Below are 14,895 nucleotides of genomic sequence, written 5' to 3'. Positions count from 1 at the left end.
TTTCCACAATATTTTTAAGCAATTGTTGGACATTTTCTATAGATCTTGTTTGTCATTATTTATAATGACCGAAAACAAAGAATAATTGTAATATCTAATGGAAGTAAAAAAAAAAATGAAGTTATTGTATTCAACAATGCTCATGAAGATTCAATAATATGCACATTTAATTGAAACAATATATTATTATAGTAATTTTATCTATAATAAATTGATAAATTCTTCTAGATATAAAATATTTCACATAAGTACCCTCAAAATAAATCTATAAGAGGTAGATATAGATATCTTTCTCAACAATCCCCAAGATTCATGTTTAACTAGAAGAAAGGTCACCAACCAAGATTGAATATAGTGATAGCCATACAACTTCAAAATCCATTTCCATTTAAACAATAGTGATACAACTTACAAAATTCAAAAAATACAATCTATTTACAACTAATGGGCATTTTCTGGTGAAGAAGTTATCACTTGCTTGCCTCCTGACTAACAGCTGATGAAGATGATACGGTAGAGGTTGCTGAATCAAGATTGTTACTGTCACTTACTTTTCCATTTCCATTTCCATTAGCATCAATTTTACCTTCTCTTTGACGCTCTCGATTCTTTTGCTCCTTCACCAAGACGGGTTGGAACTGATAAACATGAAGCAGTGCAGTTAAAGTCTGGGAACGAGGAAGTAAATCGAATCATCACTTGGACAGAATATGAAGATTCAACAATACCTGGTAAATAGAATATATGACATTCCTTCTTATTCGAGCCATCATATCTACGAAGAGATTGTAGCCTTCCAGCTTGTACTCGATGAGTGGATCCCTCTGTGCATACCCCCGTAAACTTACAGCTTGCTGAACAAATTTTATAGCCTGCAAGTGCTCCTTCCATAATCGATCAATGTTGGTCAATACTAGGAACTTTTCTGCTTCTTTCATTAAACCTGGAGCCTCTTTCTCCACTATTTCCTGTAACAAGAGAGGAAGATATCACATAAAATACAGAAAAATCCGACATCATCAAATAGACATTTTGAACATCCTGTCTTCACAGTGAGATCCAATCAAAGCTCTTTGTTATCATATAAAGTATTCTCCATATAGTTTAGTATAAAATGATTGCAGAAAACTAACCCGTTTCTGAAGATATGCCTCACGCCCACGAAGGTGAAGATAATCTCTCAGTCCTTCGTAGCTGGAGCTTTTACTTTCCATCAACTCCGGGGTCAAATCATTCAAAAGAAAGCAATACCTATAAATAACAGGTCAGGGTATAGAAGTAACCTGCTTAAGCTAAAGGATTCTGTTGACAGTATTAATCAGAACTAGAAACATACACATCCACTGCTATTAAAGATTTCTGTTCAAAATTGTATTTTCTTGGACATCTTGAAAACAGCTTTCCCAATTTTACCCCTCACTTTTGAAACATGATTTGACATTCATAGTGAAAAGAGTCTCACAAATTCTCAATCAAATTTTACTTGCATAAATCAGTGTCTCAACAATTTTCTAAACATGATTCGACAGTAAGTCAAATTTTCTTCCCAAATCTACAAAGGCTTTCAAAGAAATTCCTGAAGCATATGATAACATGACAATACATGTACTGAACAAACAAGGAATCTTGTCAGCCTCATTGGCTAAGACCAAAATTTCAATGACATACTAAGTTCACTTCACATACTTGCAGGATAAATTATTCCACTTACTGCTGAAGTTTTGATATAAGCTTCTCAAAGTCCCAGCTTTCTCTAGGAGCATCAGTACCAATATTTGCCTAGATAATTGAAGATAATCAAACAAATATCATAAAGATGGAAACAGAAAGCAAAAGAGAAAGTAAGTAATTCCAGTGTGTTCAAATGTCTACCTCTAGTATATCATCCATTGTTAGTTCAGCATATTCAATCAGGAGAGCTTGGAGGTCATCAGACTCCAAGGCTCGTCTCCTCTCAGTATAAACTCGATCTCTTTGGCTGTTTAAAACCTCATCATATTCGAATAATTGTTTTCTAATGTCGAAAAAGTAATTCTCTACTTTTCTCTGAGCTTCATCTAGTGCTTTTGTCAGCATCTTGGATTCAATTGGTAGGTCTTCAACTCTAAAAGCTCTCATCAAACCCTGAAATCACAATTTTACTCACATCTGAACTACCACGTCCTAATTAATCCTAATAAACAAGGACAAAATGCTGGAGCGAGAAAAACCTGAATCCTATCTCCACCAAATATGCGAAAGATGTTGTCTTCCAGACTAAGAAAGAATCGGGAACTTCCAGGGTCACCCTGTCTGCCACTACGGCCGCGCAGCTGAATAGCGGGAAGCAGTAAAAAAAAGGAATTAAAAGTAGATTAAACAGCAAAACTTATATAAAAATAGTAAGGTCCTATCATTAAAGAGGCACTGGATCCCTGAACCTGAAAATTAAAGTCATACCTGATTATCAATGCGGCGAGACTCGTGACGCTCTGTACCTACAACATGAAGCCCACCGGCTGCTACAACCTAAAAAGGCATTAAGATATACAATAAAAGTTGTTTATCAAATGAAAATTAGTAGTGACGACGTAATGCTGTGTGGGAATAAGGTAAGCAGCTCCTACCCTTTTGCCCCATCCCCTCCCTCCTAGTTTTTGCTTTATTGCATTGAATGAATTCTTGATATGTTTATTACATGGATCAGATACAGATTGGATGGATAAAGTTACATGTTTACTACTTCAATTTTTGAAGCAGAATGGTCACATATATTTAAGCTATGTGTTAGGGTGGGTTGGCTACTAAAAACAAAATAGAAAAAATCCTATTTCTGTGGGAGATCCAGGAAAACCCATCAGCCGAATAATAAGCACATGGATCAAGTTTACCTTCTTCCTTTCTTCCTGCGTGTAAATCTTATATTCTTTCACAATCTCCAGAAATGCGCCCCGCAGCTTTGAGATGACTTCATCTTGAGCAGGACCCTGGATATTGAAGTTTTATAGACAATGTATTCTATGAGCAAATGCATATTTTTCAACTCTATGAAGCCTGAATTTCACCTTTTCACAAGAATATGACAGTCTCTCTTCTGCTTCAAGCTCAGCTATTGACCTTTGGCCCCAGGTTTTGACAGCCAACTCTACAGCTTCCTCTGCCAACTTGGTGTTCTCCTTGGAAAGTGTGCACGGAAACAGGTTCTCATTAACCTGGAGTTTGATTCAGTTATGGCAAGGCAATAGGCAAAAAGAAGCTGGAAGAAGAGAAATAAGATGAAGTAGACATTTCACACCTTCCATGTTTTCTTTGGAACAGCCTTCTTTACAGAAACAAAAACTCCTTCAGCTGGTTTTACAACTCTGCATCAGTTCAAAATCAAAATTCAACAATGGCAACTATATAACCAGTGCTCAATGTCTATCACATCATCAAATTGATTGCCATCACCGTAATGCACATGCATGTGGATACACAAGTAAGTTTATCTTGTATATCAGTTATTTTAACCTCACTATCCAAACAAGCTGTTGAGTACTTAGAGAACCATTGTACATGTTGCCAGGAAGGCAATGCGTTACCATTGAGTAGAAAGTGCTGAAAGATTTTTTGGCCAAAAGAAGTGTTCTCTACAAAAGAATGTTAAGAGTGCATGTCCTTATGATCTAAAAGTGAAATAGCAAATTCAGGAAGAAAAGGTGTGTATGCATAATATACATCAAAAGAGGATGTGATTCCCTGTCCATGCCCGATTAATAGGAAATACCCCCACACAGTGAAAAACCGTTGAACTGAAAGGCAACCCTTACTGAATTAGCTGATAGATATTTAACTATAAGCAGTCTCCTTTATTAGAAAATAACTCCTCTAGGACCTCTACTCATGAATTCAAACTGTATTAGTAAATTCAGATCAAGAGATTGTAACTGCAGTATACCAGACAGCAAGAGAGAAGATATTCTCCTTAAACGGTGTATATGACAAGCACCCACACACGCAAATACTCCATTAACATTTTATTTCAAGTGGTTGATGTTGAGAAAATACCTTGGCATCAATATCTCACGCAACTTTAACCTTGCCATGAATTCTGCATTACCACCAAGTATTATATCAGTACCACGACCAGCCATGTTTGTTGCAATGGTAACTGCCCCTAGACGACCACTCTGAGCCACAATTTCAGCTTCTCTTTCCACATTTTCTGGTTTTGCATTCAGAACCTTTAAAAAATACGACATCAGATAAGACAATCCCCATAAAAAGTGTTGTAACAAAATACAGTTCATTAAATAACCTCATGTGGAAGTCCAGCTTCACGAAGCTGTTTAGACAATGCATCACTCTGCTCAACACTGGTAGTGCCGACCAGAACAGGTCGGCCTGTTTTATTCATCCGAGATATCTCCACCACAACAGAACGCCATTTTCCTGTAGTTGCTCTGAAAACTACATCTGATTCATCCTTCATCATGTGTGAGGAGGGGGGTAAGTTAATAGGTGTCCTTCATATAAAGCATCAGTTAAGAAGAAAATCACAAGTGAAAGTTGGCAAAAACCCGTTATCAAATTCATCCAGGATTTCTCAATCTAAACCAAAGGTGTGCAAGGAAACATGAATTGACAGCAATTTCATGATGGGAAGGCATGCGTAAAAGGGAACCTTTCTTATCATGGGCTTGTTTGTCGGAACAATTGTCACTTTGAGTTTGTATATGCTCTCAAATTCTGCACTCTCAGTAGCAGCAGTACCAGTCATGCCACAGAGTTTTGGAAACTGAATCAACCATCATAAGAACATCATATAAAGCACCGTAGACAGATATACTCCATAGTAGATATATAAACCACAAAAGTGTGTTTAGAAGAGAATACACAAACCTGGAGAAAGAAGTTTTGGTAACTAATTGAAGCTAAGGTCACAGTTTCATTTTGTATGGGCAACCCTTCTTTTGCTTCAACTGCTTGGTGAAGTCCATCACTCCAGCGTCTCCCCTGTGAACAAATGTAATTAATTCTACCCTTAACTCTCAAAGAAAATGAAGCTACAGAAACAGGAATACTCATACAAATTTAATATGGAAGAAAATTCATATGATTTGACCATGAAACGTAATGGAGACACCACCATAAAGAAAAATTGGTTTGAATACACATATTGGTTAGTAATCTAGATTGGTCACTTTCAGTAAAGTCTCAAAAGTTTAACTAATAAGATGACTTGAACAAACAGGGAAACTGTAATGTAAATCAATGAACTAAAAAGCAATGTAAACCCCTCACTCAAAAAAAATTAGAGAATCTAATATATGCCTATCAGATCATAGTCAGTGAAATTGCAATTGCGCCAGAAAACAGCTTGGAGCCTGGGCTCATACAGGACCACTAAATTTCCACCGAATAGTACTCCTTGCGTCCCATTATTCATGAGTTGTATTTCTTTTTAGGACGTGCCATATAAAATGACACCCTTTCCTTTTTACGCCACGTTACACCATTTTCAACTCCCCTAAATACCCATACCTAAAAGAAATGTGCCATAGTGGGAGTAATAATCATGATATATAAACTCAAGGTTTGCAGACTTGTAGTTTATCCAAAAAATACATGCAAACCATAAAAATGAGCAAGAAAGACTGAGACATCAATAATGAAACTAGACAGCTCATGGTGAAATGGTTGTGGAAGAGAGGGGTAGAGGGTAGGAAATATTCATTTTTACATAAGGTATAGTTTCTCCTGCACCCATGAACCGTCCTATTGTTAGGAAGATACAGCTATTTGTGTCAATAATGGAGATGGGTTTTTCTTTCAAATTTTCTTTTAGGGTATTCCAGATGTAGTTAGGGGGTCACCTGCATTACTCGCCCAGTAAATTCATCCACTATAAGAACCTCTTTGCCTCTGATAATGTAGTTCACATCTCTGAGAAAAAGTTCCTTGGCTTTTATTGCATTTAATATGTATGATGCCCACTGCTCTCTTGGATCATATAAATCTTTTACATTCAGAATTTCCTCAGTATCTGCATAACCTTGTTCTGTAAGTAAAACTGATTTCTGTTTCTCATCAACCTGCATGTTTCACACAATCTCAGTAAGAAATCTCAGTAAGAAAGGCGCTATATTTGTTGCCAATTACAACAAAAATAGAATAGTATCCGTATCATATGAGACTATGAGTGTATAATCATGCAAGCTACAAGAGGTTTCAGTATTTTTGGGTAGCAACATGCTCAACACAGCTGAAAATATATTATTTTACCAGAATTATGTATTACAAAAACAAAACCCAAGAATGCTCTTTTTTACCAAATAAACATGTCAAAAACTATCATTAGGAGATGAGAAATTTTCTTACAGTATAATGTATATCTCGTTCAAAAGCAGAGGCTATCTTAGCAGCTTTGTAGTAACGGTCACTTGGTTTTTCTGCTGGACCTGATATGATGAGAGGTGTCCTTGCTTCATCGATGAGAATAGAATCAACCTCATCAATCACACAGTAATTAAAACGTCTCAGGACAAGTTCATCGACACTCTGTAAGATAACATCAATAATTTCAGACAATCATGTGTTTTTTAGCACAACTTGAATTAGCATAAATGGATTACAAAGAAGGATAACTTTCCGTGGCAAGATTATCTCTTAAGTAGTCAAAGCCCAGTTCACTGTTTGTGACATACGTGATGTCGCATAAATAGTTTTCCCTCCTTTGTTCGCTTGTCATATTTTCTGCCATCATTAGCTGAATGTCAGAATCTGGACATATCTATTTATTGGAGTTGGAATAAAAATTAAAGCTCCATGATAACTTTTCTACGACAAAATAAGTAGAATTTTACATCCAGAGCATACATCCTCATACCAACCTTCTAAAAGTGGCATAAAAATTAAAAACTAAAGAAGATAACATTGGTGCATGCCTTTTAAAAAGGGACCTAAAAAGAAAAGCAGAAAAGAAAAGAAGCATATGAGATATAAAGGGAAGATCACAATTTTATAAGCATGTAAGATACAATGTAAATTTTTCCTTCGAAGCACATACTCACCATGATTTGCAAAATGAATTGCTATGATCCTTAATGCTAACGGGCATAGTTTCCATGTTCATTAAATTCACCGCATACAGAAAAGATTGCTGTCAATTACTATAATTTCTTATAACAAATAGTGTCTGCATTACCAATAAAAGTTTGGGCACCAATCACAAAACCCGCATGGTTTCAGACAAGTTAAGCAGAACATACTACTAAGTTACTAACATTGCTCCGGTTTTGTGAGTTAAATTGAGAAGTAAGCTATATAAAAGGTCTGTCTTGCTAACGAGTAAAATTACTAATGTTTGAAGCAAAATTCTAAGTGACAGAAATACTGAATGCAAATGGATAAAGTTTAAGCATCGATCAGAAGTAATGTGTAAACAAGTGACGTACGCTGAATTAAGCCAACCTTCAATCCAAGGAAACGTGGAACTTGACCAACCCATTCGCAATCTCTTCTAGCCAAATAGTCATTAACAGTAACAACATGAACACCTTTCCCAGCCAAAGCATTAAGGAAAGCAGGCAATATGGCAACAAGCGTCTTTCCTTCTCCAGTTTTCATTTCAGCAATTTCTCCTTTGTGAAGAACCATACCTCCGATCAATTGAACATCGAAGGGGCGGAGACCTAGAACCCTCTTAGAAGCTTCTCTCACCACCGCAAATGCTTCCTGCAGGGAACCAAATCATTTGAATCATAGTAAAGCAGAAGCAGCGGAGACTGGGGGCTATGCATTTCAACATAAATGCCAAACAAAATTGACAGCCAGTGATCAATTTAGAGCTGAGAATAGAAATGGAAGTGAACATACAGGTAAAAGAGAATCCAAAGAATCACAGCGTGCGGCGCGCTGTTGCAAGACGGAAGTCCTTTCCCTCAATTCGGTATCGGAGAGAGACGAAATCTCAGACTCCATCTTATTGATGAGTGCTACTGTGCTAGCATAGAGCTGCCTGGTCGACTCTCCGGTGTCCACGCCGCCTCCGAATATGCCTCCGAGCAGTCCGCCCAATGCCGCCCTAGGGCTTGGGGAATACCTCCTTCCGCTCACGCCCCTTGCTCTAGCTCTGGGGGTTTTAGCTGGAACATCGAACACTAACCAATTGGTAGCTTTTGAGACGGAGAACTTGGAAGAGAGTGCGGTGGCGGCGACCGAGGGGCGGTGGCCGGCGGCGAGGCGCGGTGCAACTGCCATAACTGCTGCTGATTAGCAATGGCAGGGGACAGGTACGGATTTGTGAGAAGGATGAGGTCTAAGTTTTAAGCAACCGATAAGGCCACGTCATCTGTCATCACAATTATCAATTATCCACAAATCATAATATTAATCTCTATAACCAAATAAAAAATAAATTGTGCCTAGACAATAGTAATAGATGGATATTCGTAAAAAACATATTAATCATTAATTTCGCTACTAATTTTAGTACTATGAAACTTATAAAAGATGATAGCACGCAAATTAGTAAAATTCAATCAAATTCTGGTTTTTTACACCAATTCAAATACCTACCTTATGATTATTGAACTTTCAATTAATAACAGTTTGGATTCCAAATGAGCCTCCATTTTTTAGGATAAAAGTGCAGTCTTCCAACTTCAAATTCACGAATAGTGAATATTTTCTTATTGAATTTTTTTTACTACTTTGGAGTTTGGATGTATCATAATTTGGTGGAGGAGTGACCATTTTAGATCGGCTATAAATATTTTCTTTATTTTAATATCTGCGTGCATAGAGTAGGTATATAAATTCTATTGATTCGTAAATTAAAAGGTAAGTAAATAAGTCAGAAATCTGTCTAATTCCTAGTCCTAAGAGCTCGTTTGATAAGAAAGATGAGATATAACAAGATTTGTTAAATAAGATAAAAAATGCGGGCTTCATGTCAAGATAAGCTCGGATGGAGGTTTTTTCGTTGTTGTTTGGTAGACAAGAAATAATCTAGATTTTGTATTAATAAATCATAATAAATGAGGTAGAAATGCTATCCGACCAAATTTGTGAGATACATATCTTTGTATTTTAAGGAAAAATTTGCAGGCTCGGATGGGCCATAGATAAAACCACGGGCTGACATAATAAGTTAACTATGATATCAAACACTTAGAAATAGTCATATAAATATCTATATTTAGGCATTACTAACTTATCAAACGGATCTTTATAGGGAGTATTAGAAAAGTAAATATAATTATCAATAAATCGAAAATATGTCTAATCCCTCGTCTTGTGATATGTAAAAAGTAAACTGTAACACATACATCCACCCAATATTTTAGAGAGCCACACAAACACAACTTCAACTTCAACTCTTGTGAAATCAGATCAAATACGAAAGGAAATTAGTTTATCAAACTATGGGCGTTGTTAACAAAAAATGCGAGTTTCGTTTGAAAAGTCAGATTAAAGTTAAAAATTAAATAAATATAAAACAAGTTATCCAAATTCCAATGGATATATAAAATCAACAAAATTCATTAATCTACAATTAACAATACTCCATCTGGTGCTCGACAGCACGAATTAACCACTAAAAAATTTGTTGAAATTAAATAAAGAAAAAAGGAGCCATCAAATATGCGACAGGCGGAGGGTTTTAGAGTAACGAAGGCACATAGGATAAGGGAAACGGTTAATGGAAAGCAGAGTTTCCCCAATTTAGTGAAAGTCGCCCCTCCCAAACCCTAGTTCAATCATCCCTCCTTCGCCGCCGATGGCTGCACTCGAAGACCCTCGCCCCGCCGTCAACGGCGCCGCCCCCCACGTATCCAAGAAGCCCAAGCTTTCTTTTATTACGGAATCGGAACTCCGCGACGAATTCGCCCACCACCAGCCCGGAATCGCGCGCCTCAACAACGGCAGTTTCGGGAGCTGCCCCTCCTCCATCATCGCCGCTCAGAGAAGGTGGCAGTTTCGGTTCCTCCGCCAGCCCGACGACTTTTTCTTTAATCAACTGCAGCCTCAAATAATTCAATCCCGCGCTGTTATTAAGGATCTCATCAACGCCGACCATGTCGATGAGGTGGCCATCGTCGACAACGCCACCACAGCTGCCGCCATTGTTCTTCAGCACGTCGGCTGGGCATTCGCCGAAGGCCGTTTTCAGAAGGGTGACGCTGTTGTCATGCTCCACTGTGCTTTTCAGGCTGTTAAGAAGTCAATTGAGGCCTATGTTACTAGGGCTGGGGGGTCTGTCATTGTGGTTAACCTGCCTTTTCCCGTCAATTCGAATGAGGAGATCATAGCTGAGTTTCGGAAAGGCTTGGCTAGAGGTAAGGCAAATGGCAAGAAAGTGCGATTGGCGATAATTGATCATATAACCTCAATGCCTTGTGTTGTGATTCCTGCACGCGAGCTCGTTAGGATTTGTAGAGAGGAGGGCGTGGAGCGCGTCTTTGTAGACGCTGCTCATGCCATAGGAAACATTCATGTTGATGTGAAGGATATTGGGGCTGATTTTTATGTCAGCAATTTGCACAAGTGGTTTTTCTGCCCTCCATCTGTTGCATTTTTGTATTGCCGGAAATCCCCAGTATCACCTGATTTGCACCATCCTGTTGTTTCACATGAATATGGGAACGGTCTAGCTATAGAGAGTGCGTGGATTGGGACACGAGACTACAGCTCTCAGCTGGTTATTCCTGAAGTTTTGGAATTCACTAGACGGTTTGAAGGTGGCCTTGAGGGAATTCGGAATAGAAACCATGATAAGGCGGTGGAAATGGCCCAAATGTTGGCTAAGGCATGGGGCACGAATCTTGGTTCGCCTCCTGAGATGTGTCCGAGCATGGCTATGATTGGGTTGCCTTCTAAATTGGGGGTTTTGACCGATGATGATGCGCTGAAGTTGAGATCACACTTGAGAGACCACTTTCTGGTGGAAGTTCCCATTCATTGTGAGGTGCCAAGAGATGGGGAGACCAGAGCCATGGATGCAGATGGTTGCATAACTGGATATGTCAGGATCTCTCACCAAGTGTACAATACTCTTGATGAATATATCAGACTGAGAGATGCAATTATTCAACTTACCCAAAATGGAGTGACCTGGAAGACGATTCAAAGCTAATGATGAGGTTCTTGACTTACCCTACCTTTTGAATAATGCTATGACCAAAAATCTGTAGTTTAATGTCTCTTTCAACAATCGATTTGTTAGTTGATACTTGTCTATCATGTTTTGAGTGAAAGCAGATGGTTAGAAAAAAAAGAGCAGAGCATTTGTTATTGGTTCCATCTCACATAAATAGGTGTTGGCCGAAATAGTGATTGATGAATACCAAGCACCTTAAGATATATGCCCCTTGCAGACACTAGCTTAAGCTTAACACCCTTCTTCGAAAACCTTATTTGAAAATTTAGTGCATGCTAATGTATCATAATCAGCGGGCGGATAGGCTATTTCTGCTCGTTAGTTTGCAAGGGTGAATAAAAATGAAGCATTCTCGTGCAAGTTCATTAGGAATAAACTGATATACTTTATAAGGCATATCAATATAGAAACTGAAGTCCCAGCAGTGTTTGGTTGTTCTTGTATTGTGCAGATAATTCTATATGGATACTTTAAAAAGCTCTGTTTGTGGACATTAAGTTCGTCACTTTGCAGGAATGCTTTAGAAAAATTGAATATAACCTGATACCTAGTTGTCATATGGCATACTTATATGGAGTTACTAGAAGAAATCATGTCTGGGATGAATCCTTATGCCGATAACATCCCCCTTGATGCCATTTTTGTTGCTACCCATAAAAAGTAGGACTGAGTCATGTCTAGAACTTCATTGGAGAAGGACTTATGTGAAATCACGTAGTATACTATTATATTCCCTTTAGGTTCTCCATGTCTACTTCACCAATAAAATTTGATACTAGTATACTCCCTTCGTCCCAACTAAGATGATTCACTTTTCTTTTTGGTTTGTCTCATCTAAGATGACCCGTTACTAAAAATAGAAACACATCTATCACTACTTTATTCTCTCTTCACTTAACCCACAAAATAACACTGCATAAAATCTCGTGCCGCCCAAGGAATGAGTCATCTTCCTTGGCACGGACGGAGTAGTAATTTATGTCTGTTTCTTTTCAAATACCAGTTGCTTGCACTAGATTGTCTTCTGAAACACACAGTTGTCATAGTGTATATATGGAGTATTATTAGGTCACTTAGTTGGTCAATAATAGATAGTGATCTCCTAACATTATCAGTACTCGTAATCTTGTATTTTCAGATCAGAAGAGTTTAACTAAAATTCAAATAAAAAAGATTAAAACTTATGCTTCCAAAATTGAATCTCGTCATACAAAAGCCTCGTAACCCTCCAAGTATTGTTTTTCATCCTCCTGTGGCTTCCCCTGTTTCTCCATGAAGTAAAATGCATGTGATAGAGATAAAGCTGGCAAAAAGGACCTTACCTCGTGTGAAGTGATGATTTCACGAGGTCTTGGGTTATGTGTTCAATATTTGGTTCCATAATTCTGATTTCTCAATGAATAGTTGCTAGCTCGCATCATTAAAAATGGACAGGAATGGCTGCTAATTTCGTATCTGAGACGATTCCATGAATCTAAATGGTTTCTGATTTTCAGAAATATGTTGTTACTAAGCAAACTAACTGGTGCAGGTTTTAGAGAGAAGAGTGGAGAGACCGGGATGAATAAACTGCATGTGGCATGCTCTCGTATGTGTGAATTTACCCTGAGGACTGAGGAGTGACGAATTCGGAGAATGCTGCTGATTAGCCAAGCAGAGACTGTCATGTACGCAATGAAAGCGTTGAGATTCTCTTATTTGAGACATGAGAGTTAACAACTAGTAGAAGCTAACATCCTACTTCATGTATCAGACTGACCAATAAATTTGTAACTATTTGTGAGTATGTTGTCTTTGAAAATCTAGCCGTGAAGATGACTCTCTGGTCGTAGCTTTTATGCCTTTTAATTGAAAGAATGTCTGAGTTAGCAAATGATAATATGATATGGTACTGCTATTCGGATGAAGTTTTAAAGTATCCAAATCATATTAGTATCGTTTACGGAATTGAAATGGAATTAGAATTTTACGGAATTGAATTCTAAATCCTTTGTTTGGTAAAATGATATTATCATAATTTATATGGAGTGTCGACTGTGTATGTATGTGAGGTGTGTGTGTGTACAGTGTGTGTTTTTTGTGTGTAGTGTGTGTAATGTGTGAAGGTGATCAATATTAAAACTATTTGGAATTCTAATTATCTACTTTGATATGAAATTTAAATTGTTGAATTAGAACTTAAATATTTTGTGGTACCAAACATTGAATATTGATTGAAGGCTTCAATTCCATGATATTAAATGGAGCCTTATTGTTTCAAATAAATAGGTAGACATTCTGTGTAGGTCTGCTTGTCATTCAACACGAATATGACCCGAAAATAGGTAGACATTTTGTGTGGGTCTGCTTGTCATTCAACATGAATATGACCGACTTGTGTGTGTGTCTACACGAACATGAATATGAAGTACAACTCAAATTGATAAGACATTTCTCTTTTAATTGGTAACTGAAAAGGTGCATTTCTTCTCTAAATTATAAGATGAACATTTGCACTATTCATGAGTTTTTGGTACTACCCATAATCGTTAAATATTTATACTCCCTCCATCCGCCATTAGGAGTCTCATTTATGGGCGGCATGAGTTTTAAGAACTGTTAAGAAAAGTGGGTGGAAAAAAGTTAGTGGAATAAGGGTCTCACTTGAATATATTAGTTTTAAATGAAATGTGAGTAAAATGAGTTAGTGAAAGGTGGGATCATATTACTATTTATGGCAAAAGTGAACCGCGACTCCTATTCTCGAACGAACTAGAATGGAAAAATGAAACTTCTATTCGTGGACAGAGGGAGTACTCATTAAAGTGTTTTTGAGCATTACTTATAATCCATGACATTAATAAGATGAACATAAAATTTAATTACAACGTGCTCTTACACGACTCAGTATGCGAGCACAACGTGCTCAACGGCTCGCAGAGCCAGTAAAGCACCTTAGTATGTGCTCAAGAAGTTGTTTAAAAATTATCATAGGTTTATGCATACTTGGACTGTCTAAAATTGTGGATCCTTTATAAAGTAAGAGCATCTCCAATGGCGGCTAGCGGGCCAGCTAGCCGCTCCGCGCGCGCTCGCCGGTCCGCTAGCTGATCATTGTAATCTGCGAGCGTCATTTCGGCGAGCCCACGCCGATTCTCGACCGCTAGCCGATGCGCTAGCCGGTCGCCTCGCCGCCATTGTAGGCTCCCGATCGGCGAGCGAGATTTTTTTTTTTTTTTGAAACTCTATATATACGCGATTTTAACGTCATTTACATTTGCACCACTTGTTTTTACGAGTTTCTTTCTTTCTTAATTTCTGTACAAGATCAACATCTCAAAATGGAGAACAACAACAACTCTACTCCAGTGACGTGCGGGTCAGCTACTCCCACGGTACCCGTGGGAAGTGGATAGTATGCCGGTTTGGCAGGGCATGCAGGGGGTGCCGGTGATGTCGGGGATGCAGGGGGTGTCGGGCCTGCAGCAGGGATGGCAGCCGGGGATGCAGGGGTTGCAGCCTGGGATGCAGGGGACACCGGGGGTGCAGCCCGGGGGGGGGGGACAATGTCTATCGCCCCGGTCTTGACTTTTTGACTGTGTCTTCCCACACATCGACCCCAGTGGAGACTCAATTCACTGGAGATGACATTTTCTCCCTAGAGGAGTTGTTGGAACAAGTCGAACGATACGACGACACTCCCATTCATACAAGGGGAGTAGGTTGGGGTCGAGGTTGGGGCGCACCGAAGAAGAAGAGGGACAAGGACAAAAAGGTGGTCGGCGAGTCGTCGC

General features: G+C 38.5%; 2 protein-coding genes across 2 annotated transcripts; one reads left to right on the top strand and one right to left on the bottom strand.

Moving 5' to 3' along the window:
- Positions 1-352: 352 nt before the first annotated feature.
- On the bottom strand, positions 353-8,261 carry LOC125213788 (protein translocase subunit SECA1, chloroplastic). The gene is made up of 19 exons (XM_048114523.1): positions 7,837-8,261; positions 7,416-7,695; positions 6,611-6,714; positions 6,340-6,519; positions 5,835-6,053; positions 4,861-4,974; positions 4,643-4,756; positions 4,277-4,444; positions 4,027-4,202; positions 3,275-3,341; positions 3,045-3,191; positions 2,871-2,966; positions 2,440-2,508; positions 2,211-2,312; positions 1,873-2,124; positions 1,712-1,779; positions 1,134-1,251; positions 729-968; positions 353-638 (listed from the first exon to the last, which is right to left on the bottom strand). The coding sequence occupies exons 1-19, from the start codon at positions 8,218-8,220 to the stop codon at positions 471-473; spliced, it is 3,066 nt and encodes a 1,021-aa protein (XP_047970480.1). The 5' UTR covers positions 8,221-8,261; the 3' UTR covers positions 353-470.
- Positions 8,262-9,619: 1,358 nt separating this feature from the next.
- Positions 9,620-12,953, top strand: LOC125214347 (L-cysteine desulfhydrase). Its single transcript, XM_048115338.1, has 2 exons — positions 9,620-11,105; positions 12,654-12,953. Exon 1 carries the CDS (start codon positions 9,743-9,745, stop codon positions 11,096-11,098), a length of 1,356 nt encoding a protein of 451 aa, XP_047971295.1. The 5' UTR covers positions 9,620-9,742; the 3' UTR covers positions 11,099-11,105; positions 12,654-12,953.
- Positions 12,954-14,895: the final 1,942 nt, after the last annotated feature.

This window comes from Salvia hispanica, chromosome 3 (genome assembly GCF_023119035.1).
Source record: "Salvia hispanica cultivar TCC Black 2014 chromosome 3, UniMelb_Shisp_WGS_1.0, whole genome shotgun sequence".
NCBI lineage: Eukaryota > Viridiplantae > Streptophyta > Magnoliopsida > Lamiales > Lamiaceae > Salvia > Salvia hispanica.
This window is presented reverse-complemented; position numbering and strand designations above follow the sequence as displayed.